The 27,607-nt window shown below is 60.0% G+C and overlaps 1 protein-coding gene across 2 annotated transcripts; it reads right to left on the bottom strand.

Annotated features, from left to right (window-relative positions):
* Window positions 1-209: 209 nt before the first annotated feature.
* Window positions 210-21,751, bottom strand: CCDC187 (coiled-coil domain containing 187). Of its 2 annotated transcripts, none has more exons than XM_025360207.1 (10): window positions 21,340-21,751; window positions 20,471-20,946; window positions 19,171-19,269; window positions 16,055-16,162; window positions 10,707-10,841; window positions 9,022-10,184; window positions 8,478-8,572; window positions 4,660-5,255; window positions 4,116-4,209; window positions 210-933 (listed from the first exon to the last, which is right to left on the bottom strand). In XM_025360207.1, the coding sequence occupies exons 1-10, from the start codon at window positions 21,480-21,482 to the stop codon at window positions 738-740; spliced, it is 3,105 nt and encodes a 1,034-aa protein (XP_025215992.1). In that variant the 5' UTR covers window positions 21,483-21,751; the 3' UTR covers window positions 210-737. The 2 variants fall into 2 exon arrangements, 1 of the variants encoding a protein (XP_025215992.1); XR_003115982.1 differs by having other exon boundaries at window positions 647-933; window positions 4,116-4,302.
* Window positions 21,752-27,607: the final 5,856 nt, after the last annotated feature.

The raw sequence follows: 27,607 nt of genomic DNA, 5'->3' as shown, positions 1-27,607 counted from the left end.
GGACTGAAACCCTCCTCCCTGACCCCGGCACTGGCCCTGTGGCAGGAACCTTCCTCAGAACTCCCCGCTGCCAGCCGAGGAGGGTGCAGGATGTATCTGGGGCTGTTCTGGGATGGTGGTCCAGGGGTAGCGGTTGGATGGGGGCCCCCATTCACTCGGAATGCACCCTCCCACCATCTCTCCCCCAGCTAGACATGAACATGTTTTACTCCAATGCTCAAAACCTGTTCTTCTGAAGAATATCAACAGACAATGATGAAGCAGCAAAAGGGGTCCCCCACCTTCTGAGTCCATACTCACTTCCCATGGCTGCATCAGCCCCTCCAGCTGCCCTGCCAAGCCCACCTGCCAGGAGGGTCCCACAGCGCAGCCCACGCCAGCACAAGGGCCTCAAGCCCAGGGCTTCAGCAACTGCTGGGTCCCTTGGGCACCAGGCAGTGGGCACTGCTTGTTGGAAACCCAGGATGAAAAGACTCAGTAGCAGAAAAAAAAAGTCGAATCCAGGCTGATGGGACTGTAAGGAAGCGCCCTGGGAGGTGGGATGAGCACAGCGGCATGGGGCATGGCTGTCATGAAATAAGCACGTGGGTCTCATCCACCCAGCCCCCATCACTGCAGGCGTGGCGAGCACAGAGCACGCAGAGGGTCCCGAAAGCCTCCAAAACCTTTAATAACGAGGCGTGGATGCTCTCCATGTGGAAAAGTGTTTCTCTACCCCACAGGGCCAAGCTCGAGTGCTAGGCAGTGGAAGGGGTTCTCAGCGGATGCCCCTGGCCACCCGACCAGCCAGCCCAGGGCCTGTCTGCAGGGTCGCCCTTACCGCAGCTCTGGGGGGTCCAGGGCGCCACAGAGTCTGCCCCTCCAGCCGACGGCATCTCCTCCAGTCGTAGGGAGCCCCAGATAGGGTGCAGCGTGGCTGGGCCCGCGTGTGAACTGGAAGACACAGGCACACGCATGGCAGGGCCAGGCCCGTGGAGGAGACAGGAGGCAGGGAGATCTGGGGGACAGCCCTCATTGAGCAGGAAGCTGGGCTCCTGTGGCCTGGAGCAGCTCTCAGACTCCCAACAGTGTGCCCAGGATGGGACCCGAGGGCCAAAAGCCTGGCAGGGGAAGAGCCTGAGGCCTGGGAACCAGGAAGCAGGGGTGAGTGGGAGGCAGGGGTGAGCAGGAGGCAGGGGTGAGCAGGTGGAGCCTGAGCATGTGTCCCAGCATGGTGGTGTGGGCCAAGGCGAGGCTACCAGCCCACATCTGGTAAGCACCGGTGCCAAGCCTGGCTGCTCTGGGCTCTGAACTCGGACCCCAGGGAGAGCAGGGGTGTGCACGGTCAGCTTCCATGGCCACCATCGGTCCCCAGGGCCAAGGTCAGAGTCTCCCCAGCCAGCGTGGTCATCGGGACCACCTCTGCCATCTACTAAGGGCACTGCCCACCAGGCCTAGAGCAGAATAGGGTCACACGTCAGCTGTGACCTTCACCCCTCTGCTCAAGGCTGGCACTGGAGACTTCAGGGCAACCTATCTGGGGAGCACCCAGGCTGTGACCATGGAGGCAGGCATGGCTGGACCCACACACCTGCCCCCACTCAGGCTGGCCAGCACGCAAGGCTGACAGAGCCAGGAGCCAGGTGTAGCCGCTGGCCTTTCCCCTGGAGGTGGCTGAGTGGTGAGGGAGAGCTGCCAGGCACGGGCAGGCAGCACTACCGGGATGAGGGATCTTTGGGATGCACAGAGAGATGGGTTTATGGGTGTGGCATGTGCTGAGCCTGCATCTGGGGCGTGTGCTGAGCCTGTATCCGGGGCGTGTGCTGAGCCTGCATCCGGGGCGTGTGCTGAGCCTGCATCCATGAGCACAGCTCGCCTCACTTCGCATTTCTCATCAGGGCCCCCATCTGTGCTTCCTGGTCCACAGTGACCCAGAATCCACTGGAGTGGCTGAAGATGCTGCCCATACCTGTGGCCCAGGGGTTGTCGGGCAGGGGGTAGACACGCCCTCCCTCAGCAGCCCTCAGGGCCCACAGGTGTTTGTCTCACACCCCAACTCAGAAATCAGTCTGAGGCCCGGAGCAGTGGCTCACACCTGTAATCCCAGCACTTTGGGAGGCTGAGGTGGGCGGATCACGAGGTCAGGAGTTCAAGACCAGTCTGGCCAATATGGTAAAAACCCATCTCTACTAAAAATACAAAAATTAGTTGGGCGTGGTGGCAGGTGCCTGTAATCCCAGTTGCTGGGGAGGCTGAGGCAGGAGAATCGCTTGAACCTGGGAGGCAGAGGTGGCAGTGAGCTGAGATCAAGCCATCGCCCTCCAGCCTGGGCAACAGAGCAAGACTCCATCTCAAAAAACAAAAACAAAAAACAAACAAACAAAGAAATCAGTGTGAGAGGCAGCCAGGATCTGGGGCACCTGAGAGGCTCGGCGTGGGAAATGCAGGAGGGCGGCAGCAGGTGGATCCAGCAGAGGCTGCGTGCGCTGGCCCTGAAGCTCCTGCCCCTCAAGTGGTGAGTGGCAACAGCTGTTTCAGAAGACACAGGCCGGGCCCCTTTCCTGGCTGCTGGAGCAGGGGCGGAAGCCTTGGGAGGGCCCAGCGAGCCTCTGAGCCTCTCCCTAATCCCTGCTCTCCACAAACCCGGGTCCCTCCGGGCCACGGTTCATGAATATGATTCTGCCTCCTGCTGTGTCTCTGCCGCCTCGGCAGGGCTGTGGAGGTGGAGGGCACAGCCCAGTGCCTGGCCCTGGTGGGAACATCTGGGTACCATCGCCACAGGGAGCCTGGGCCAAGCCTCTGCCCGTCTGGCTGGACCCAGGCTAGGCCAGGAATGTGGAGACCTCAGCCTGAGTCTGGCCCTGGGGGCAGATCTAGCTGGTCCCCGGGGAGCCGGGGACACTGAAATTAACCTTTCCAAAAATTCTCACCACCCCCGCCCCCCACCCCTTCTCAAGGGCTGGGCGGAAGTTATCCCGGGCAACGCAGGGACAGAGGCGAGGTCTGGCCCGATGCTGCCCTCTTCTGGTCACAATGACTCAGTTCCACGGGCTGGACTGGGCCTGGGCAGCAGGTGGGGTCGGGAGTGAGATGGGGCACAACCCAAAGGCCCTGGCACAGGCACCAAGCCCACCATCCCCTGAGGTCAAGGAGTAAGGCTCCAGGAGAGGAAGCTGGTGGGGTTTCCTAGGAAGGATGGGCAGGAGAGGCTTCGGGCCAGGAAATGTCCCAGCGGCGGGGAGGGGAGGGGCGGGGAAAGGAGGGAAGGTTGGGCTTGGGGAGGGGGCACCCCCTTCCCCCACATGTGGACTCTGAGCAACAGCTCCTCTGCTGTGGTGCCCACTGCCACCCTAGTGCTACACGTGGCGTCTGCCCTCACGCCCTCGGCCACCCAGAAGGCAGCTTGGTGGAGGTGGGTGGCATGACCCAGGCCCTGGTGTCCGGGCAGCCAACGTCTAGGTGTCCCTGGTGAACCTGGCCACATGTTAAGGATGCACAGAGGCCTTCCCAAGAGACGGCCGCCGACCTGGCCTCCTGCCTGCCCCACCCATGATGCTGAGTTTTCGAACCTGGGTTCCAGGGCTGCCTGGGAAGCGGCTCAGGTCAGGCCGGGGTCCCTCACCCGGGTGCTTCTGTCAAGGACAGAGGGGTGAGAGTGGCCGTGAGTGGCCCAAGAAGGCCTGGCAGCATGTGGCGTGCAGGGAGCCGCGGCGACCAGGAGGGCACTGCTGGCCAGGAGGCCCTGGACAGGGATCCCGGCCCACCCTAGCAAGAGCGAGAGGCCGCTGGGCAGGTGGTGGGCTCGGAGGAAGATTTGTGGTGGGGGCAGGTGTGGAGGGGAGTTTTTCAGGAGAGGAGATCCAAACGTGTTCACAAATTCCCAGGAGGGACTCGAGGCCACAGCTGCTACTGAGGCTTAGGTGCTCGGGAGGGAGCCGCCGCCGCGTGCACTACAACCTCTGTCATGAGTGTCTAACTCAGTTTCCACCTGCACACGCCCCTGAACCAAACCTGCTGGGCTCCACTTCCGCCTGGGGCTCACTGGGGCTGCAGGCGCTGGGGCAGGACAGATGCTCCCCCGGGAGGAGGGAGTTGGGACGGAGAGGGACCTGGGGTCACGGGACACGTGGGCTTACCTCCCTGCAGAGGGACTGAGGGCCTGGAAGGGGGCCACACCTCTCTGCAGCCTTTTGTCCAGTTTCATATCCTCGTGTCCCTCCTCTGGGAAACCTTGGAGAAGAGGGCACCTGGCTTCACTCCCTGGTCAGCGGGAGCACAGGACGGGGGACCCAAGCCATCACAGCAGGAGAGCCTGAGCCACGCCTGCAGGGGTGAGGGTGGGGGAGCTTCCCTGGCCCTCAGGCCCCTCTGCTGGAGCAAGGGCAGGGAGTCAGCAGGGAAGGAGCCACGGGAGAAGCCTCACTCTTCCTCTGGCCAGAGGACAAGACCGGAGCAACAGCTGTTGCGGGTGCCACATGCTCACACACTCCACACGCCACGCGGGAGAGCCCACGTACACCATGCTGCTCAGACCCCCCGGACAACCCCTGGCTGTTGTCCTCCTAGCCCCCTTTCCAGGAAGGAAGCCAAGGCTCAGAGAGAAAAGGGGGTTCCCATTCCTCCCAGCCCACAGGACCCCCTAGCCGCCGGGCGGTCACCGTGGCCCAGGTGCCGGCCTACCTCGGGGCTTGCTCTCGGGGGGGGACCTCGGGCTCACACTCCGCTGTTGCTCCCAGCTGGGGCCCCACGGCAGTGTCTCGTCGTCCAGGAAGTAGGTGGCAGGGAGAAGGGGCTGGGGCTGCACGCTCGCCCATTCCCCAGGTGCCCCTCTGCCCCCATTGGGCCCCAAGGCTCCAGGGCAGGCTGGGGTGGTGAGCATGGGGGTGGCAGGCAGGGTGTGGGCACGTAAGCGCAGCAGGCTGGCAGCTAGGTCCCCGACAGTGTCCGGTGCCTCGGCATCCTGCAGCTTGGCAGTGAGGCTATCGACCCGTTGCTTGAGGACTTTGGCCGTGGTCTCTAGCGCCTGCAGCCGCGCCTGCTTATGTTGGAGGTGCAAGGGGCTGGAAGTGCCCAGGTGCTCGGCCTCCTTCGGGTCCAGGTAGATGCACAGCCCGCGGGGTAGGTAGTGGGTGGTCAGGTCCTGGGGCTCCAGGGATCCCAGAGAGGGTGAGGCTGACAGCAGCACGGGGGCATCCCGCTCATCTTGGGGGCCCCCTATCCCTGGGGTCTCTAGGGTCTCAGCACGGTTCCAGGCTCTGTTCAAACACAGGCAGAAGCTGCAGGGAGAGAGACGTGAGCAGATCACCTCGGGCTCGGTTGCCCCAGCAGGGCATGGAAAGCAGGCGTGTTTTGTGGGGGTGAGCATCACAGCAGCGTCTGTGACCGACCGAGTGTCTGTCCGCAGGGACCAGGGAAGTGGTGACGGTATCCACACAACAGACCACACAGCTGCCGCAAGGAACAGGGCCAGGCGTGAGCGAGGGGACAGAGGAATTGGATCCCGGGCACTGCCTGTGGGGTGTAAAACGGTGCTGCCGCGGTGAGAGGCAGTTGGGTCGAACATAGAACGACCATGGGTCTGGCAAGTCTGCCTCTGGGCACGCACCCAGAAGAGCTGAAGTCAGAGTCTCAAAGACGTCACCCCTGTTCACAGCAGCCTTATTCACAACAGCCAGAAGGTGGAAACCACTTAGTGTCCATCGAGGGACGAACGGAGAAGCAAAATGAGGCCCACCGACACGGTGGAATAGTATTCAGCCTTGAAAAGGAAGCACGTTCCAACGCAGGCTACAACATCACCCTTGGTAGAATAAGCCAGGCACAAAATGAAACTGGCCCAATGGTCCCCTGGAACTCACCTTCATGGTTTCTTCTGAATGACCATAGAAATGAGCCTGGCCAGTCTTAACACGTGAGAAAGTTTCATTTGTCTTACCTGAGTTCCTTTCTCAGGAAACCGACCACCAGCCCTCCCAGACAGAATCAAGGAGTTGAAACGCACCAGGTCACCGCATCCGGACGATGAGATGCCAGACTCCTTGTGCATCACGCTTGCTTCCTTACCCTTCCCTAGTTCCCGTTTCCTGCACGGAGCTGCACTCCTTCCCTGATACGCAAGACCCCAGCTTTAGTCAGTCAGGCAGGGAGTTGGATTTGAGACTGAGCCCCCGTCTCTTCGGCAGCGGCACCCAATTAAAGACTCTTCCCTGGCAATACTCATTGTCTCTGCAATTGGCCTTCTGTGTGGCCAGCGGCAGGACTGAGACCAAACCCCTGCTGTTTCAGTAACAAAAAGGACAAACACAGTGCGTTCCCGCTCACATGAGGGCCCTGGGACAGGCAGATCCGTAGAGACAGGAAGTAGAATGGTGGTTGCAGAGGGCTGGGGAGGAGATGGAAAGTTAGTGTTTTATGGCGACAGAGTGTCAGTTTGGGAAGATGAAGAGTTCTGGAGGAAATAGAGATGGGGTCTCACTATGTTGTCCAGGCTGGTCTCAAACTCCTGGCCTCGAGCAGTCCTCCCACCTCAGCCTCCTAAAGTGCTGGGATTATAGGCGTGAGCCACCGCACGCGGCTACAATTTTTTGGGTGGGGAAAAAAACAGACAAGGACACGATGAAGTGAGATGAGGCCCTGCAGCCGCCCAAGACGACGAGGACCAAACTCGGCAGGATCCTGTCGAGCAAACGGAGCCCAACGGTGGCCAGTGGGGGAGGGGCTGCCCTTAGGGAGGGGGTGGCACGGCGGGGCCAGCATGGGACGCTCACTCAGTGGCTCACTCAGGACCTGTGTCCTTGTCTCTCTGGACATTGACAGACACAGCCCCTGGGCTGCCCTGTGACCCAGACTCCAGGGAAGTAATCCCCAAATAAGCACCTTCAGGACAAAATGGAGCCAAAAGGAGCCAGAGGGAGGGGTCGGGTCCTGCAGAGAGGGGTGGGAGCTGAGCTCCGGGGCCAACTGGAAGCCCCCAACACCGGCTGCCAAAGATATGCCAGGGGCCTGAGGGAGTCCAGGGTGGGACGCTCCTGGTGGGTGGGAGCCCCTTCCCCGGCCTCTGAGCCAGCATCCCCTGCCCACCGGAACCAAGGGCATGCAGGAGGCCTGGCTGAGAGTTCCTCACAGGTGCCTAGCGTGAAGCCAGGCCAGAGAGTGTGTGCCACTGGCCTGAAGCTGGGGCCTTCCACAGCCCTCCCTGGGCAAGAGCCAGGCTGGAAACTAGTGAGACCCAGGCTCAACTCCCCCAAGCAAAGCTGGGGGAGGTCTTCAGACCCCACGTGTGTGACTCATGATGCCCTCGGGGGAGGGGCCTCCAGAAATTCAAATACACGGTAGTCAAAGCAAAACAGAAACACAGAAAATAAGCGAAAAGTAAGCACTGTGAGGAAGAGAAGAGATGGGGACCCTCGCGCCGGCAGGGGGATGGGAACCAGGGCGGCTGCTGTGGGGAACGGGGTGCAAGTGCCCAAGAAAGCTGCACACAGAGGTGCACGTGCCCATGCAGTTCACTCCCAGGCGTGTACCCAAGAGAAACAGCGCAAGGGCCGAAGCAGCCCGTGTAGCCCGCTCACGGCCGCCGCAGGTGGGGCCCAGGCATCCGTCAGCCACGAGGCTGTGAAGAAAAGATCACTTGCCCACAGCCGGCATTATTCAGCCACAGACTCAGTGAAGTTCTGATTCAAGCTGCAACACTGATGAGCCCGGAAAACGTTATCCTCGGTGAGAGAAGCCAGAGCCATACCCCGTGATCCCATTTAGATAAAATGTCAAGAATAAGCAAATCCAGGTGGGGCGTGGTGGCTCATGCCTGTAATCCCAGCACTTTGGGAGGCCGAGGCGGGTGGATCACCTGAGGTTGGGAGTTCCAGACCAGCCTGGTCAGCGTGGTGAAACCCCGTCTCTACTGAAAATACAAAAAATTAGCCGGGCGTGGTGGTGGGCGCCTGTAGTCCCAGCTACTCGGGAGGCTGAGGCAGGAGAATCACTTGAACCTGGGAGGTGGAGGTTGCAGTGAGCTGAGATTGCACCACTGCACTCCAGCCTGGGTGACAGAGCGAGACTCCATCTCAAAAAAAAAAAAAAAAATAGGCAAATCCGTTGAGGCAAAAAGCAGACCCATAGCTCCCCCCAGGGCTGGGGGAGAGGCTGCCTCCTGAGGGTGGGGCTCACGGGGAGTTGGAATGTTCTGGAACTCAGTGGAAGTGCTGGTTGCACAGCACACGGTGAAGGTGCTCGATGCCACGGAACGTGCCCTTTAACGTGGTGGATTTAAGTTTGATGCGACTCTTGCCTCCATGAGAACAAGCACAGTGGTGACCGCCTGCTCCATGCAGCCAGGCGGCACTGTGGGCGGGCGGGACAGAGCCTGCCCCACCTGAGGAGCCTGTCAGTCATGAGGCGATATCACGAGGTCCCCAGAACGCACCCAGCACTGTCCTCGGCCCCAGCCCACCCACGGCCCCACCCAGCACGTGCAGCCCCTGCACTTTCACACCCACCTGCCTGGGGCTTCCTGGCCCCCCAGCACCACACCAGAGGTCACTTTGCTCCACTCCAGCACCGGGGACTCCAGGCTCCCGGAGGCTTCCAGGCCCTAAAGCAGAGGGCAATGCCATCAGAGGGCCCCCGCCTGGGAAGCCCACACGCCCCGTTCTCTCAGCCTCAGAGCTAGGCCCTGACCTCCCCTCGGGGTCTCAGGCTGCTTTCCCAGAGCCGTGCAGGAATCGGGGGTCCCACTTCAGGGGCTGTGAGAGCCAAGGGAGTCTCTCCGGAGCCCCGTTGTACCCAGGGGCAAAGGCGCCCAAGTCTGACCCTGCACCTCACCAGGGCATCCCCCAGGGAGGCATCCACAGAACCTCTGGCTTTCTCCGGGCAGTGGCAGCGACACCGCGTAGTCCCCAGCCCCCAGCTGCAGCCCTCAGCCCCCAGCTGCAGCCCTCACCCGGCCGCTCCTTGGAGAGCACCAGGGGGCTGGAGGCAGCACCTGAGCGCCTAAGCCTCGGGTCCATGGCTGAGTCCCCCCAACCCACCCCTGGCACGTACCGCAGACTGCGCAGAACTGGGGACAAAGGTCACGATGCCAGGGGTGGTCCGGGAGACCACGGGGACCGCCCTGCCAAGGACGGCCTCCCTCTGCTGCCGGTAGACCTCCTGCAACCTCCGGCTCCTTAGCTCCTGTGTGCGCAGGGCCGAGGCCTTCTCCTCCAGGGCCTGCCGCCGCCGGGCCTGCGCCTTCTGGCGCATGAACTCCCGCAAGGACTCGGAGCTGTGTGAGGGTCCCAGGAGACCCCGGGGCCTGGGGCAGGGCCGTAGCACGTCCTTCTCCTCCCCAGGTGGGTTCTGAGGGAAGCTCCCAGTGGGCCTCGGCAGGGCATGCTTGGCACCCGAGGCAGGGGAGCCGATGCCTCTGCCCTTGCCTGGGGGGCCGGCCCTCTGCACGCTGGAGCTGCTCCAGGGCCGCTGTGCTGGAGGACTGGGCCTTTCCAGAGGATTCCACAGTCTGGGGCCAAGGGCCTCCCAGTCTTCACAGGCAGTCCAGGCCCTCTGTGGACAGGGCTGCGTGGCTGCAGCACTCCAGGACTGCTGGGTTCGAAAGGGGTTCCGCTTTTCAGGGGGGCTCCCCGGCCTCTGGGAGGAGGGGCCCTGTCTTTGGGCCCCCGAGGCCCTCTGCAAACTGCAGGCCTGCCCAGCCAACGCACTCCAGGGCCGCCGGGAGAAGTGGCCCAACCTCTCATGGGGACTCTCCGGCCTCTGGAAGGAGCGGTCCTGTCCTTGGGTCTCCCAGGCCCTCTGCGGACAGGACTCCCGTCCAATGGAGGAGTTCCAGGGCTCCCAGGTGTGGGAACTCCTAGCCCTCTCTGAAGAGGAACGCTTCCCCTCCGTCATGGCCCAGGGACTCTTAGAGAAGGATATCTGGGCACTGGGGTCCCTGCAGGGGCCCTTCCTTGCCACGTCCTGCAGCCTCCGCTTTGATGGCCTCAGCTCTTGCCCTCCCTCGCGGGTCTGGGCCAGTTCTAGACCAGCCTGGATTTGCTGGCGCAGGTCTCGTAGGATGGCCATGGCCGTCTGGATGGTCGCCGGCTGGTCGAAGGAAGCCAGGCTGGGTGTGTTCCCGGACACCTGCTGGTCACTGTGGGCGGACGTGGCACCGGGACACTGGGCACAAACCGGTGAGCACTTGGCAGCTGTGACTTTCTCGCTGTCTCCTGCGAAGACAGGAGCATCAGGGGTGAGGAGAGGAGCGGAGGGGAGAGCAAAGCCAGCTCCTCCACCCAGGCTGGAGGCAAAGAGCGTGGGGGCGGCTAGGAGGCCCTTGGGCCTCTGCTGGGCAGAAGCCCTCTGAGGGTGGGCACCACGCCTGTGTGATGAGCCGCTGCTCTGCACACGGTAGCCAAGCACAGGTGGAGGGTGCCAGTGTCTGGGGAGTGGCCCCTGCCAGCTCCCATCCTGCCTTCCTGCCAGGAAAGCGCTTTGGCAGGGTGCCTGCCCGGGAACTGCCGATGGAGCCTCCCAGGGACAGAAACCCTTTTGTTAGGCTTTGAAAACACTTATTGCCCGAAGTCCCCAGTTGAATGGGTGGCAGGTTTGGAGGGTGTTTGCAGGCTTCTGTGAGAGGCGCCCACACCTCCTCCTTCCAGGCAGCCTGGAGCCTGGGCGTCTCCTCCTCTGCGCCCGCCCCCAGATGCCACAGCAGAGCAGGACAGAGCTCATGGCAGAGGCACAGGTACCTAAGTCCACGGTGAGAGCCGGGTCTCTCCAGGGATCCTTGCTATGGAGCCTGCGGAGGACGGGAGGGGGCCCAAGCAGTGACCTCACCAGAGCTTGTCCCTTTCTCCAGGCGTAAACACCAACCAGCTCCGAATCTTAAACAGAGAAAACACACACACAGCCGGGCGCCCCATGTCCCTCTGGGCACTGGCCCGGACGGGGAGGTTGGTGGCTCTGCACAGCCCCAGGAAGCCACTTCAACACTCCCAGAGGGCACGGGGGTGCACATCCCTCACATCCAGGCCCCTGTTGGGCACAGCGGGACCCTCAGCCTGCACAGGGCAAGGCTGAGTCTCGGGGCGGCCACGGGCAGGTGGCTTCCCTGACCCTCAGAGTCTTCAGGAAAGCGTGGCCAACGGGACCTGCCCCACAGCTCTGCCAGTGAAGCTCTCAGCACAGGCCGGACACACAGCCCATGCGAAAGAAACACTGAGCAGCAGCAGCAGCAGAAGTGACAATCGCAAGCCGGCGGCCCCACCCTCCGCTCCCCGCTGCACATCAGGCTCCGCACGGACACGGGAGGTCCTGCCACCGCCGGCCACGTGCGCCAAGCCACAGAAGATTAACCTGCTTTTAAGCCAGCAGAGTCAGCGGTCACACGAGTGGGCAGCGGTGAAGGCTCCCAGACTGGCAGGACAGGGAGTCCCAAGCATCGTGGCAACAAGTGGCCCCACGTTCCGAGTACAAACGAGCCTTCGCTCACAAATGGCCTCACACGGTAAGCGGCATTCGTCACGGTGGTACTTCATAGCCCAGCTCACGGCCACCGATGCCAACATCAGTGCTGCCAGCCCCATGGGCCCAGCCGCGAGGGCCCTGGCAAAGGCCGGAAGCAGGGCCAGCCCTGGGCTCACACACTCGCACACTCACACACACTCATGCTCAGACGCTCTCACACATGTGCCCCCCCCACACACGCTCACACACATGCTCACAATTCCCTCACGGGCTCACAGGCTCACACACGCACTCCAGTGCTGACAGGCGCGCGCACACTCACACTCACAGTCACAGCATCCCGCACACGTGCTGTCACACACACTCATTCACATGGTCACACATTCACACAGGCACACATACTCGCACACACTCTGACACGTGTTCACACACGGTCTCATCCTCTCACACACTTTCACACAGACACGCATGTTCTCACACTCACACACGACCACACACTCATGCTCTCACACTTTCACACAGACACATACGCTCTCACATTCACACACACTACCACACACTCATGCTCTCACACACTTTCACACAGACACGCATGCTCTCACACTCACACACACTACCAGACACACTCATGCTTTCACACTTTCACACAGACACACATGCTCTCACAGTCACACACACTACCACACACTCGTGCTCTCACACACATTCACACAGACACACATGCTCTCACACAGACACACATGCTCTCACTCTCACACACACTACCACACACATGCTCTCACACACATCACATGCTCTCACACTCACACACTGCCACACACTCATGCTCTCACACACTTTCACACAGACACACATGCTCTCACACTCACACACACTACCACACACTTGGTCTCATACACATTTACACACTCATGTTCTCACACTCACACACTGCCACACACTCATGCTCTCACGCACTTTCACACAGACACACATGCTCTCACACAGACACATGCTCTCACTCTCACACACACTACCACATACATGCTCTCACACACATCACATGCTCTCACACTCACACACTGCCACACACTCATGCTCTCACACACTTTCACACAGACACACATGCTCTCACACTCACACACACTACCACACACTCGGTCTCATACACATTCACACACACATGTTCTCACACTCACACACTGCCACACACTCATGCTCTCACACTTTCACACTCAGTCACATATGCTCTCTGACTCATGCTCACACACAACCACACTCTCACACACTCATATACACGCCTTCTCGTGCTCTCGCTCACACATTCACACTCACACACACTGCTTATTCCACCTGGCTCTGCAGGGCCAACAGCACACGTGCTATGAGTCCCTGGCGCCTACGCCCCTTCCTTAGGCCCAGCCCAGGGCGGTTCCGCCCCACGGCCTGGGGTTAAGACCACCGTGGAGTCTCAGCCAGGGCTCACCCTGGCCACCACGAAGGGGAACGTTCTGCCAAGTGAGGGTGCCCTGAGCAGGGACCATCCAGAGAGCTAAGCACCCAGAGGCAGGCTCCTGGACTGAATCAGGGACTTCCCTAGAACCCCCCAGACATGGCACCTTCCTCACACTGCCCTGACCCCTGGCCATCAGCCACAGGCCTGAAGCTACCTCTCCAGGAAGGGGAATGGGCTACGCAGTCACGCCCACCAGGCCATGCCCTCCCAAAACCACATCCCCAAGGACAGGTTTCCTACAGCCACGCCCTCTCCAGGACAGGACCCCAAGCCATGCCCCACGCCCACTTTAGGACAGGACCCCTTAAGGCCATACCCTGTCTAGGACAGGACCCCAAGATAGAGGAAGGTTTAGGGTGTGGTCTCAGGAGTCCCAGACCTGGGTTTAAGTCTGGCTCTGCCACTCATCAGCCATGGGCCTCAGGCAGGTGATTCACTTATCCATGCCTCAGTTTTCCCATGTGTAAAATGGGGTCCGTATCTCACAGCACCTGCCATAGGGCCCCAAGAATGAAAGGGTAGTCACGATCATTGCAGGAGTTAGGCCCGGAAGCGGGTCAGGATTCCGCTGGCTCAGGGTGGTGTCAAAGGCCGGAGCTGAGGCCAACGTGACCCAATTGGCCACAGCTGGGTTTCGAGGGGGACCCAGAATGGAGGGGAGCCCCGGTGGGGTTTCTCCATCCTAGTCCCTACAGCTGCTTTCCCTCGCTGGGGTGCTGCGCCGGGGCCCACCTGGGGAGGGGCTGCCTGCCTGCTCGCCCAGCCCCTCCATCGCTGGCCACTCACTTCCCCATCAGCCCGCCAGAGGGTCCCGCTCGATAAATGGGTCCTGATGGGCACATTTTTTCTTCCGCTGAGCAGTTTAATGGCAATTAATTTTTTTACGAGAGGATTTTTAATCTGCGGAAATGGATGAAGTCCCCAAGTGCCCTGTCAAAGTTCCGGGGCTGACCGAATCTATGATAAAAAATGCAAAGTGAGGTGATATAATCTGAAATTAAATATCGGGCTTCATTTTCCTTTGGCCCGGATGGATGAATATTTTATAACTATTGTGATTTAATTTTTTGTTAACTACAGCAAATTTCTAATTCATCCAATTCCCAAGTCCTGTGGCTCTGACCTCTGAACTGAAACTCATCTCTCCTTAGCCCAGCTGTGACTTCGTCACTGACAGAAACTAATGGTCAACACTGTCAGGGTGACATGGTGCTTACGATGATGAATGCGGCCGGTGGCATGCCCTCTGACCCAATGTCAGGCAGAAAGCAGGTCATTTTTCAACTGAGCCATTAAAATAAAACAAACCAAAGACTTGGGGGAAGGAGGGGGTGATCATGCAGAAAATTGTTATATTGCACGCATGTTTCCACAGCCTTCTGGAACCTTCTTGGTGCCCGGTTCCCTCGATCGCCTTCCCCTCCTGCTTGGCCTCTGGCCCCGCTGAATGCACATGGTGGCCCCGTGGCCCCACTGAGCTCCCACCTAACCCGCGCGTCCTCTCTGGGTGTGGGCACAGAGGCGTTTACGCTCGGCTGGAAGCTGCCGCTTTGCCTAAGAGCAGAGGGGCCGGTGACTGATGACACGGGACAGACGCTCAGGCCCCCAGGCACGGAGAGAGCGCACGCCACGCAGTGCCCCTCCCCGCGGCCCCAGGGCTGTGATTGCACACAGTGTGGAGAAACTGAGGCATGGAGCATCACGGGAGAGGCCGGCAAGCTGGCACTGCTAAAACTTAGAGTGAGGGTCCCACAGAGCCAATCTCAGCCCAGTGGGTGGCGTTCACTCCACCTGGGGGCTGTTACTGGTATCTCCAAAACCCCGTGGTTCAGGGGCCCCAGGATCCACGCCTGGAGGGTGGCCTTGACAAGCTGCCCAGGCGTGGCCCCAGGTGCACACAGCTGGGTTCCCAGGTTAGGAGCATCGGCCTCGGGCTGGACAGGTGGGAGGCTCTGCCTCTGCCTGTGTAGCCCCGGGCAGGCTATGGACGCTCTGTGAACCTCGGTTGCCTCATCTACAAAATGGGAGCAAGACTGCTGACCTTGGCGGGGAAACAGGAGGCTACAGTGGGCCCACATAGTGTGGGCGCTGGCCACACCACTCCCCTGACCACGAAGACGCCCCAGAGGGAAGCCCCGGAGGGACTCTACCTGCCGCCCACCCGCTCAAGGGCAGGGGCCGCTCTCAGGTTCACCCTGCCATCTCTGAAGCCCATGCCCAGGCTGGGCCACTGGGTCTCTGACACCTCTGCCCGGTCCTCAGCAGGGGAGATGCCTGGATCAGAAATTCCTCTGTGACCACTGGGATCCACCCACAGGAGTACCTGACTGGACTCTCCGGGAAACACGCATGACATTAATCGTAACGCAAGCACATGGCTGACCCACACCCCCATGTGCCTGTGTGGAGTCCCCAAGCTACTGGAGGGAGTGGGGTCTGCAGAATACCCTTTCCCACCCCCAAGTGTGCAGGTGGAAGGAGATGTCCTGGCTTGCTCATTAAATGTGCCTACTTGACAAAGCAGGCACGGCTCCCTCGGCCAAGCGTGCCCTGAGCTGCCCACCACACGAGCACCCATGCCAGTATCTGTTACTGCTCTGGAGAGCTGTGAGCTGCAGGTGGCGTGAGCTGCGGGTGGTGTAGGCTGCGGGCGCCATAAGTTGCAGGTGCCGTGGGCTGTGGGTGCTGTGAGCTGTGGGTGCCATGGGGTGTGGGTGCCTTGAGCTACGGGTGCCATGAGCAGCAGGTGGTATGAGCTGTGGGTACCATGAGCTGCCAATGCATGCTACAGTGTGATTGAACGGCTCTGTTTCCTTAGACTCGTCCAGTCTCCCAGTGTTGAGAGGACAATAGTGCCCGGTGTTTTGTGGACTTCTACTTTGTCTCAAGGGACACGCCCCTGCCCAGACAGGAACCACCTGCTGCTCCAGTGGTGGCCAAGGTCACCAGTTGCCTGGGGCACCAGCCCTGACGCTCCAGCCGGGCCTGCCGATCCCAGGTGCCCTGCAGAACCCTGTGCATGTGGCAGTCCGGCCGGCCAGCCCCAGCTCCAGAAATGAAAGCCATCTGCCTACCTAGTGTGCGCCAGGATCATATACACCTAGTGTGCCAGGGCCCCAAAATAGCAAACCTTACCTTCGTCTTTGTCTTTGTCCTTGGCTGGTCTTCTAGGGTAGGGTGACTTGGGAGTCTTCTCTCTTTTGCAAGAACTGCTCTTGGCCCTTTTGGGTTTTTCCCTTAGAACTTCAGTGAGGAAGAGAAAGGAAGGAAGGGAGGGAGGGTGAGCAGTAAAATGACACACAGGCCCCGCCACATGGCTGCCCTGGGGTCCTATGCAAACACAGTTCCTAGAGTCATAAACATTGCCGGTCCTGGTCCCTGGTTGGTGAGAGCCAGGGTGGGCGGCTAACGCTGGGGACGTGGCACAGTCTGACTGTCACGTCCCCTGCAGTGCTCTGCCTGGGGACTGCCACTGGGGACTCCTCCCTAGAGAATCGGGCACACCTACTCAAATTCCCTCCCGAGTATCTGGTGGCTTCCCCTCCAGGCCCAGAGGTCCTGAGGACAGGAACCAGTTTCTCCTCTCTGAATCCAGCACCCAGCTGGGGGCCCAGGCCATGGGCACTCAGGACTGTTTGTGGAGTGAATGAATGACTGGACCGGCCAGGACCCAAGTGAATGCACAGAGTGGCAACAGTGGACTGAACACCTCTGGGACCAGGGCCAGGAAGAGCAAGGGCAAGACCTGGAGAGGCGTTGGCATGGCGGGGTGGACCCCTCTGCTGATGCGGAGGAAATGGAGAACCCCAGGGGATGCAGTTTGCTCAAAGTCCTGCAGAGAGTGCAGCGGCCACCGAGAGGGCCTGGCTTCGGAAGCTGACAGGTCATCTTTCCCTGCCTCCAAGCTTTAGTCTCCGCACAGCTGGGGTGGGGGCACATCTGGGAAGCCACCATGCGAGAGCCTGCCGTGTCTGACGGGTGTCCCACGGGTGGGGACCCCTAGAAGAGGACCCTGACCCAAAGGCGTCTGAACCTCCAAATGCCGCTGGGTCCAGGCTGGGCCTGTCCCTTGGTTTTACAGGCCCCAACTCTGCTGGCAGGAGGAGCCTCAAGAGCCAGGTCCTCTGCAAGGGACACATTCTATACGGTCCCCAGAGTCACTAGGTCCATAGAGACAGGAAGTAGGAAGGTAGGTGCCAGGGGCTGGGGGACGGAGATGGAGAGTAAGTGGGGACAGAGCTTCGGTTTGGGAAGATGGAAAGTTCTAGAGATGGAGGCTGGCAATGTCTGCACAGCGCGATGAATGTGCTTAGCGCCACTGAACTGGCCACTTAAAAAAAAAGGCCCTAGGCCGGGCGCGGTGGCTCAAGCCTGTAATCCCAGCACTTTGGGAGGCTGAGGCGGGTGGATCACGAGGTCAGGAGATCGAGACCATCCTGGCTAACATGGTGAAACCCTGTCTCTACTAAAAATACAAAAAACTAGCTGGGCGAGGTGGCGGGCGCCTGTAGTCCCAGCTACTCGGAGGCTGAGGCAGGAGAATGGCGTAAACCCGAGAGGCGGAGCTTGCAGTGAGCTGAGATCCGGCTACTGCACTCCAGCCTGGGCGACAGAGCAAGACTCCATCTCAAAAAAAAAAAAAAAGGCCCTCCTCCATGCCTGCTTCTGGAGAGTTCTCAAACTGGGAGCATGAAAACGAGGCTGCCAGGAGCCGGTGACCAATAGGATGGAGTGGCTGAGGTCCCTGAGTGACCCATTGCTGGACCCTGAACTTGACCTGGGGCAGGGGCAGAGAGAGTGGCCACCTGGACAAGCCGATGCCATTGGGGTCCCCCGGAAGGCGGAGGAGGGAGGAACAAAATGGCGCTGACCACGGGGCTCAGGTGGAACTGGATCTGGACGGGCCGGAGTGCCCCTGCAACTGCGGGGTGAGGGAGAGGGCTCTGTCCCCTGCTCTCTGAGGGCCAGCCCAGGACCCCGCCCACATCTGCACTGGCTCACACACCACATGGGAGGGACACACCCAAATGCGTGCCTGTGGCTGCCGCCCCACCAGACCTCATGAAGAAACCATCAACCTGGGCACACCCGGCCAGCACTGCACCGCTGGGATGGGTGACAACTGTCCCCACGAAAACGCACATGATTCCTGTGCTGAGCCCGAAACACCTCTGCTCCCAAGCTCCCCATCCTTCATTCTGGGTCTCAGGAATCTTGCCAGCATCTGCCTCTCTCCGGACTGGGGAGAGCCTCCTGCATCCATTTTGCCCCGGCAGCAGAGTGAGCCTGCCCAAGCCCAGCTCACGGCCACTCCCGGCCTAGGCCTAACGGCTCCCATTGCCCGGGATAAAGGCCACATCCTCCAGCCCCCAGCAGCAGCTCCTGCCCCCTGCATCCTACCCCTCCCATTTGTCAAACAAATGAGTGAGTAAAAACCTGGTGGGGGCCGGGCGCGGTGGCTCAAGCCTGTAATCCCAGCACTTTGGGAGGCCGAGACGAGCGGATCACAAGGTCAGGAGATCGAGACCATCCTGGCTAACATGGTGAAACCCCATCTCTACTAAAAAACATACAAACAAAAAAAACTAGCCGGGTGAGTGGTGGGCACCTGTAGTCCCAGCTACTCGGGAGGCTGAGGCAGGAGAATGGCGTAAACCCGGGAGGCGGAGCTTGCAGTGAGCTGGGATCCGGCCACTGCACTCCAGCCTGGGCGACAGAGTGAGACTCCGTCTCAAAAAAAAAAAAAAAAACAAAAACCTGGTGGGGCCCTTGGCCCTTGGCCCTTGGCCCCGGCTCCTTCCTCACAGGCCTGGGAGCCTGCCAATGGTTCAGCGTCTCCCGCTCTGTGGGCTGGATGCCTCGAATCTGCAAGACGGAAAAGCAAGCCCAGGAGCTGGCACGGACCTGGAGGGCCCCAGGCCCACTCCCTGTGGCTGGCATGAGGCCACACGGGAAATTCCTTGCCTATTTTGTGCAGGAGATCTCTCCGGGAAAAAAAAAAAAAAAAATGCCCCTGTTCAACTCCCCTACCCTGCAGGGCCTGCCTGGATTCCTGTCTCACTGGAGAGGCAGAGGGTTACAACAGGCTCCAGAGAATGGCAGTCTGGCTCCAAATCCCCGCTTGGCCTCTTTCCAGTTGGGGTCCTCCCTGACCCTGTGTCTTTGTGAGTGTGGTCCAGCCTGTGCTGCCCATATCATGGCCTGAGCATGTAACCCGGAGCACCAGGGCAGCCAGCCACAGAGCCACTCACCAGGAACCTGGTGCTGGGAGACCCTGGAGAGCGCGTGCCCCTGGCCACGGGAGGCCTTGGCTTCAACTCTGCGCTCAGCCGCGCTCAAGATGCCGAAACCTGGAACAGGGTGAAAAGAAGAAGGCAGCGTGAGGAGAGAGATCCACAAAAAATTTCCAAGAAAAGGTTCCATTTTGGCAGCAGCTCAAGAGCCTTTATTTATTTATTTGAGACAAAGTCTCACGGTCACCCAAGCTGGAGGGCAGTGGTGCAATCTCAGCTCACGACAACCTCTGCCTCCTGAAGCTCTGTCCCCACGAAACACTCACGCCACTGCACTCCAACCTGGGCGACAGAGCGAGACTCCATCTCGAACAAATAAAAAAATAAAAAATAAATATAAAATAAAATAAAGGAGGAAAACATCTTCCGTGTTTTCTTAGGAAAAGAGTTAAATACCTGGACACAGAGAATCCACAGGACTGGCTCTCAACATTACTCCAACAGGGAAGCCGTTTCCGAACTTTTTTTTTTTTTTTTGAGATGGAGTCTCGCTCTGTGGCCCAGGCTGGAGTGCAGTGGCCAGATCTCAGCTCACTGCAAGCTCTGCCTCCGGGGTCTACGCCATTCTCCCGCCTTAGCCTCCCGAGTAGCTGGGACTACAGGCGCCCGCCACCTCGCCCGGCTAATTTTTTTTTTTTTTTGGTATTTTTTAGTAGAGACGGGGTTTCACCATGTTAGCCAGGATGGTCTCGATCTCCTGATCTCGTGATCCGCCCGCCTTGGCCTCCCAAAGTGCTGGGATTACAAGCTTGAGCCACCGCGCCCGGCCTCCAAACTTCTTTAGTTACCACTCCCACCCTTGACCCCTCCAAAGCCAAGACCCCCACCACACTCCCACCCCTGTCCCTGCAGGAGGGAAGCCGCCAGACTTTCCAAATCCCAGGCTGACATTTTAGGACACTCCTGACCTAAGTCCCCACAAGCCTGACCATGCAGCGTCCCCCGAGGCTACAGGGACAAAGGCACAGACTCTAGGTCCAGAGACCAGGCCCCCTCTTCCAGCCCCGCAAGCCCTGTGTGCCCCCCGTCCTGGGTGCTGGCGTCTCCACCGCTCCCCTGCCGTCTCCAGGGAGGGATCCACATCATGGACCCGGCTCAGAAGCACCCCTTCATGACTCCTAATCCCCACCCTGGGGGCACACTGCATACACCCGGCTGGCCCCCACCACGTGCCCAGCACAGCTCGATCCTGCCCGCTCTCCACCCTCCCAACAGCCTCACAGCCCTCCTGCCCCTCTCTGGCAAAGCGGCCACTGACCTGAGCATTCAGGGGCTGGAGGGGGATTTTTTGCCTCTTGGGTCTTCCTCCTAAGCGCCAACACGGAGGCTTTGTGGCGTCTGGAGGTGCTGGAGGGGGCTGAGGTGCCCAGGGATGCACAGCTTCCCTGCTGCCACGCCTGGGCCCGGATCTTGTCTCTCAGCTGCTCCAGCCGTGGGTCACTCTTTCTGGGCCGCCACCGGGGCCCCAACACCTGAGGGGGCCTCTCCTTCCAGGACACACACACTTCATGGCCCCCCGAAGAACCCGAGAGGCGGCCCGATGACACCGAGCTGTCGCCATCCCTGACCTCCGGGCCTGTGGACCACATGGGCAGGCTGCGGGCCTTCCCCCAGGGGCCTGGCTCCTCGAGGTCTTCAGACCCGACCATGTGGGGAGCTGCCCAGGGTGGGTCCGGCTGCTGGGAGGACCACCTCAGGGATGCCACGTCATCCTCGGCTGCAGGTGCGCGGAGCCTGGGAGGGAACAGCAGACACGCAGGTCAGATGTGCAGGTGGAGAAGTGCTGAGTAGAGCTGCTCAGACTGGCCCCACCTCCCCAGGCATTCCTGCTCTGCAGACTGGAGGTGGAGAGGAGGGCCTGGAACATACCCCACCTCAAGGACAGCCCCAGCATTCTCTCTCAAGCCCTGACCACACCCCTCTGAGGTAGGCAATATGATTGGCCTCATTTACAGATGGAGAAACTGAGTCTCAGAGAGGCCGGACTGCCTGCCCAAAGGCACAGTCAGAGGCAGCCACAGCACTCTGACCCCACACCCTCGTATCTTGCACAGAGCTGCTGCCTCCCGGGGCAGGCATGGCACCTGCCAGCAGTGCGGCCCCCGCCCGAGTCCACGCAGATGCTACCTGGGCTTGGCACCAGCCTCCCAGTCGGCTGCTCTCCCTGGGGCCCCATGGGAGAAGAGGCCCTGCCTCTGGCTGTTCTTGTGGCCGAACTGAGGCGTGTCCCCCAGGCGGGTGGGCAGCGTGCCCATGACCAGGGTTGGCATGGCCGCAGGGCCAAGGGGTGAACAGGTGCAAGGCCAGCCTGGCCCGACCTGCCTGGGGTCGCTGCTGCCTTCACATGACGGCTTCGAGGCCTGCAGCCCCGCCTACGACCCTGCCCAGGATGGGCTGGCCGCTGCCTGGCTCCGGATGCCCGCCTGTGCCGGTCCCTTGGCCCACGATGGAAACCCTCAGGTGGGTCATTGAAACTGGGCTGGCACGGTGGGCAGCCCGGCCCTGGGCTGGCCACAGCTGGGGGCCTTCCTAATGAGCTGTCTCTTGGTGGGGTGGGGGAGAGTTCCGGCTGGCCTGGTGACAGCATAATAACCTTGTCACTCAGCGACAGAGCCTCAGGCCTTCAGTTCCTGCTGGGGCTCTCAGCAGTGCCCCACCCAGCCCTCCCAGGCCCAGAATGACATGCAGGGAGGGAATGGGGCCGGGCTGGGCTTGTGGGGTCGGGGTTGGGCAAGTTTCTGGTTGGTGGGCGCGGGGGCCTAATCCCAGGTCAGAGTCAGGCTCAATTCAGTCTGAGGCACAGAGGTCCCAGCAGTTGTGGGGCCCAGCCCAGACATCCCAACAGAAACACATCAGCCGCCACCCTGTCAGTTCCATGGGGCTGGGCAGGGGAAGGGACGCTGGCTTCTGGGCTCACCCTGGTGTAGGGCAGAAGGCACCCTTTGCCCACAGTGATAGTGGCAGAGATGCTGGGTGCTGCCCCAGCTCAGGAGCCCCCACTGGCCTCCTCGGCCCCTGCACACCCCAGTAGGGCCCTGGTGGGGCAGTGTGGTGAGGAGGACATGGTTCTGCAGTCCCTGAGGGGGAACTCGGACTCAGATCCCAGTTCCCTCCCAGCTCCTTCCCCACCCCCACTGGCAGTGCCACCTTGGAGCCTGGGGACCCCACCCCACTGCCTCTGGGGACTGTGAGCACCTAGCGAGTCCACCTCTGTGGGGTGTGGCAGTGGCATGGAGCTGAGGTGATAATGAGCACGGATTTGTTTCAGGAATGGCCCTTAAGGTGCCCCTTCCCAAGTGACCCCAGGGAAGGGGGTTCTGCAGCAAAAGACTCCCTAAGCCTAGGCAGGCATGAAGGATGGAGGGCCCTCGGCTCACTCCATAGAACCTGTTCTGGAACCGCCAGGTGAACGCCTGGAGATGCCGCCCAAGCCCAGCCCCACATAGGCACAGGGCTCAGGGGAGGTTCCGAGCCAAACGGGGCCCTGATCACTGGCAGGCACAGCCACGGGCATCCAGGGCACAGAGGCTGAGCCACCAGCAGCCTCGGAGGGGAAGGAGAGAGGAGCCATCCAAGGACAGGCAGGCCCTGCGTGAAATGCGAGGTGCGGCCACCTCCACCCCCACCTGGCCTGTCTGCACCCTCCTAGCGCCAGGGCATGAGCCCATTCCTGGGATGAGGCAGGGACAAGGATGACCCTCGGGCTGCTATGCCCTGGGATGTTACAGGAAGCTTCAGGGAACCAGTGGTGTGACCCACAGGGTCCCCATCGCCCTCGGAGCCTGGACAGCTCTCAGGCACCCAGAAGGCAGCTCCACTTCCAGCCTCCTTCCATTACCTACAGAGCCTGGCTCTGCGCGGGGATCCCTCTGCCACCTCTGCACCTCGGGGCCATCTGGGTGGCGCACAGACCTGGTCCCCCTGCTGACAGGTTGCCACCTCCCTGCCAGGCCTTCAGGCTCCCAAATCAGCAGTGGTCTTGGGCTCTCAGCCCTGCTCCCATAAAGGGACAGGGGTAAGGTCCTTATGAGCAGAAGAGGCCAGGCCTGGTGGCTCCCTTTTTCCCACGAGCAGGAAAACCACCCAGCCACTCAGCAGCTGCCTGGAGGCTCTGGAAGGAGCCGCATCATAAACGCAGCAGGACGGCCGTGGAAATGCGTTATTGTGGCCAGGAACAAAATCATGACAGCAAATGCCTGGGAAGGGAAAAGCAAATCCAGCGAGCAGAGCATCACGAGGTCCTGCGAGTCGCCCCCACCGCCAGCTTCCTTCCTTCTCCTCCCCATCTGCCCTGGGGGACAGCTGAGCCTCGGTCCCGCTGGCCTGGTCACCGGCCGAAGCTTTCCAGACACAGCTCTGAATCAGGGGACGCACGTCAGCTCCCGAAGGCTGTTCCATCTGTCCAGGACCCTCTGCTGATGTCCGTGCCAGAGGGACCGCTCACAGCCTGCACCAGCTGGTGCCCCTGCCCTGCCCCCAGGAGACTCAGCCTGCTGGGATACGAGGCTTGGGGCTGCTCAGCATGGGGTGGACAGGAACAGCAAGGCTCCGAGACGGCCACTGGGCAGAGGCTGCAGCCCCAGTGAAGGGGTATCCCCTGGGCAAGCCGGGCCCGCCCTGTCCCCAGCAGCACAGGAGCCCTGCAGCCAGGCTCAGCCAGCCATGTCCCCACCCCGCTCCAGGCCTAGCTGGGTTCATACCCACTCAGACCCTGCACCTTGGCTCCAGGCCCCTCCGCAGCCACACCGCTCCCTCCACCTCGGCCCACCATGCTCCAGTCCGGCTCAGTGAGGCACACGTAGTTCCCCTCTGCCGCTCCTCCCAGGCCTCCCTCCCTGGGGGGATGGTCCCTGGGGGCAGGAAGTAGCCTTGCGCGTGGCACACACTGGCGTGCAGATGCTGGAAGAGCGTTCCAGCGCCCCCAGTGCACCGGGCGCCGTGGCAAGTGCTTGAGGACTTATTTTACACCATCTCAGGGCAATCCCACGGGAGAAATGCAGGTGCTACCTCCACTTAACCGGGGGACGAGGCTCAGCCTAAGTCATGTGTCCAGGGTCCCAGCAGGGTCAGAAGGCCGGGCGTGCCAAGCCGTCCCACACCTTCCATGTCTCCAAGGCCAGGCCAGGGAATAGCAGCAGCCACCTAGGGTCCCAGCATCATGCAGAGCCACTGCATGGGGATGGCACCTCAGCCAGGAGGGGCTGGGATGAAAAGCCCACAGAACAGCCATGCAGCTCCCCTTCGCAGCGACCTTGGGGCCCAGAGGCCAAGAGCACCGATTCCCAGACACACGGCTGTTTCCGAGGCTGGCGACGGCCGGCCAGTCGTTCAACCCTCTGGGCACGAGTCTTCCCCGCTGTAAAGTGAGCGGAGGGTCAGCCCCAGCTGCTAGGACTCCTGGGGGTCAGAAGACACGTGGAGTACACAGTGCTCACCCTGGGGCTGGGGTGGGGGAAGAAAGGAAGCCAGGGAGGGACCAAGACAGCACCTCTGTCCTCAAAGGGCGGCTCGGCGCCCAGGAAAGGAAAAAGGGCAGGTTTCCAGGGCCCAGGAGAAGCCCTCCCAGCAGCACCAGCTCCCGGGGGTGACCCAGGTGCGGGGAAATGACCCGCAGGGGACAAGGATGCCTGGGCACCGTGGGTTCCACACACCCAAAAGCACATGCCTCCCCGTGATACACAACACACAGCACAACACACACACAACACATAAAAGTACACACACCACACATACTACATGCACCACACACAACACACATGGACACACACACCACACACATAACAAAGCACACACACACTGCAGGCACTACACACAACACACACCATAAACACACACAATACAGATATATAACACACCAGACACACACCACACCACACAACACACGCACCACACACACACATCACACACAGAGACACACAACACACACACCACATGCCATACACAACACACACATCTCACACACACCACACATACACCACACACAACACACAGATCACACAACACACAGAAACACACAACACATCACACAACACACAGACACACAACACAGATAATCCACATCACACACACGATACACAGACAACACAAACCACACACAACACACAGAAACACCACACACATACACAGATTCACAACACACACTTCATGCACACAACACAAACAACACATATCTCACACAATACACAGAAACACACACCACACATATCACACAACACAGACACACAACACACAGACAATACACATCACACATACACTATACACAGACAACACACACACCATGCACAACACACAGAAACACACACCACACACATCACATAACACACACACAGCACACACACGTCATACAGACAACACACATCACACACAATACACATCACACACACCACACATATCACACAACACACAGACACACAACACACAGACACTACACAAACACAACACAGACAATACACATCACACACATAATACACAGACAATACACACAACACACAGAAACCACACACATCACACAACACACACACTTCACACAAGCACAATACACATCACACATAATACACAGACAACCCACATACCACACACAGACACACAACACAGACACACGTTACACACATGACACACAGACAACACACGCACCACACACAACACTCGCAAACACATATCACACATACACACAACACAGATCACACAGACACACACACCACATGCAGACATACAAACTCACAGACATGCAACACACATTGCACACAGACACACAAACAACACACATCACATCCGTATACACACACCACACACACAGACACACAACACACATTACACACACAACACAGACAACACATCTCATACACTGACAACATCCATTATACACCCATTACATGCACAGACACACACCACACACAGGACACACAATACATGGAAAAACACATAACATACATCACACATGCAGGCAATGCACACAACACACAGAGACAACACGCACACCACACAATACACACAACACACATACCACACACCACACACCTCTGCCCAGCTCCGTGCAGGTGTAGCCTGCAGGTGGCACCTCCCACGGCAAGCGTAGCCGGCTGCCGCCGTGGAAGCCTGTTGGCACTCTAGCCTGTGGCATATGCCGCACTTCTGCTGCGGTCTTGGCTGGCGGGGCTGGGTGGGTGGCAGGGTGGGGGGCTTCCTCCTGGAAGCTGGTGGCAGCTCTGCTCTAATTAGCGACACTGTTTACTTGGCACCGCCTCGCCCTAGAAAAGCAAACCCTAGGCAGGCCCAAGCAGGCCTGGGGGACGGAGCCAGTGGGCCGTGAAGGAGAGGTGCCCGCCACGCCCCTGCCTCACGGGGCCCAGGGCTGGAGACCGCAGAGCCCTCTGCAGCCACGGCAGCCGAGCACAGGCCTGGACGTGGGCATGGCACCCAGCATGGCACCCAACCTCCACGTCCTCAGCCCTGGCCCTAGGTGCCAAGCAGTGACCCCTGGCAGCAGACACACCAGGCTGGCCCTGCCCCCTGGCTGGAGGCTCCAGCCACCCTCAACCATGCCCTGAGGCCACCAGGCGCCCAGGAAAGGGGAAGGTTTCCAGCGTCCCAAGAGAAGCCCGTCCAGCAGTGCCAGCTCTGTAAGGCTGACCAGAGGTGCGGGGCTGACCCAGGTGCGGGGAAATGACCCGCAGGGGATGAGGACGCCTGGGCACCTGGGGACTCATACACCCAAAAGCACATGCACCCGGTGATATTCAACACACAGCACACACACCCGCACAAACACAACATACACATAAACACACAACACACACAACACACAGATACATATACATGCAGTGCACGCACACCACACACAAACACATACACAGACACACAAATACAACACACAGATACACACACACAGTACACACACGCCACACACAAACACAACACACACACAACGCACACAACACACAGATAAGTAGTACACACACACCACACAAAAACATATACACACAAAGACGCACAAACATAACACACACAGATACACAGTGCGCACACACAGACACACACATCACACACACACCATGCACACACACAAAATACACAACACACACAGGCACACAACACACACACAGACCACACATCACATACATACCACATGTACACATGACACAACGCGAATACCCAGGCAACACACACCGTACACATTCACACACAGCACACACAGACAATACACAACACACACACACACACACACACACACACACGCCTGCCCAGGTCTGCAGGGCAGACAAGGCCAGCCTGGGCCGCTAGGATACCTGCCCCTCCAGCCTTGGCTGCATGATGCTGCAGACCTGCCCCATGACGCTGCAGACAGTTCAGACACCAGCCACTCCCCCTGGGACTCGGCCGGGCACAGGGGGGACTG

This window comes from Theropithecus gelada, chromosome 15 (assembly GCF_003255815.1).
Source record: "Theropithecus gelada isolate Dixy chromosome 15, Tgel_1.0, whole genome shotgun sequence".
Lineage (NCBI taxonomy): Eukaryota > Metazoa > Chordata > Mammalia > Primates > Cercopithecidae > Theropithecus > Theropithecus gelada.
Note: the sequence above shows the minus strand (reverse complement) of the source record. Positions and strands in the feature narration are given on the sequence as shown.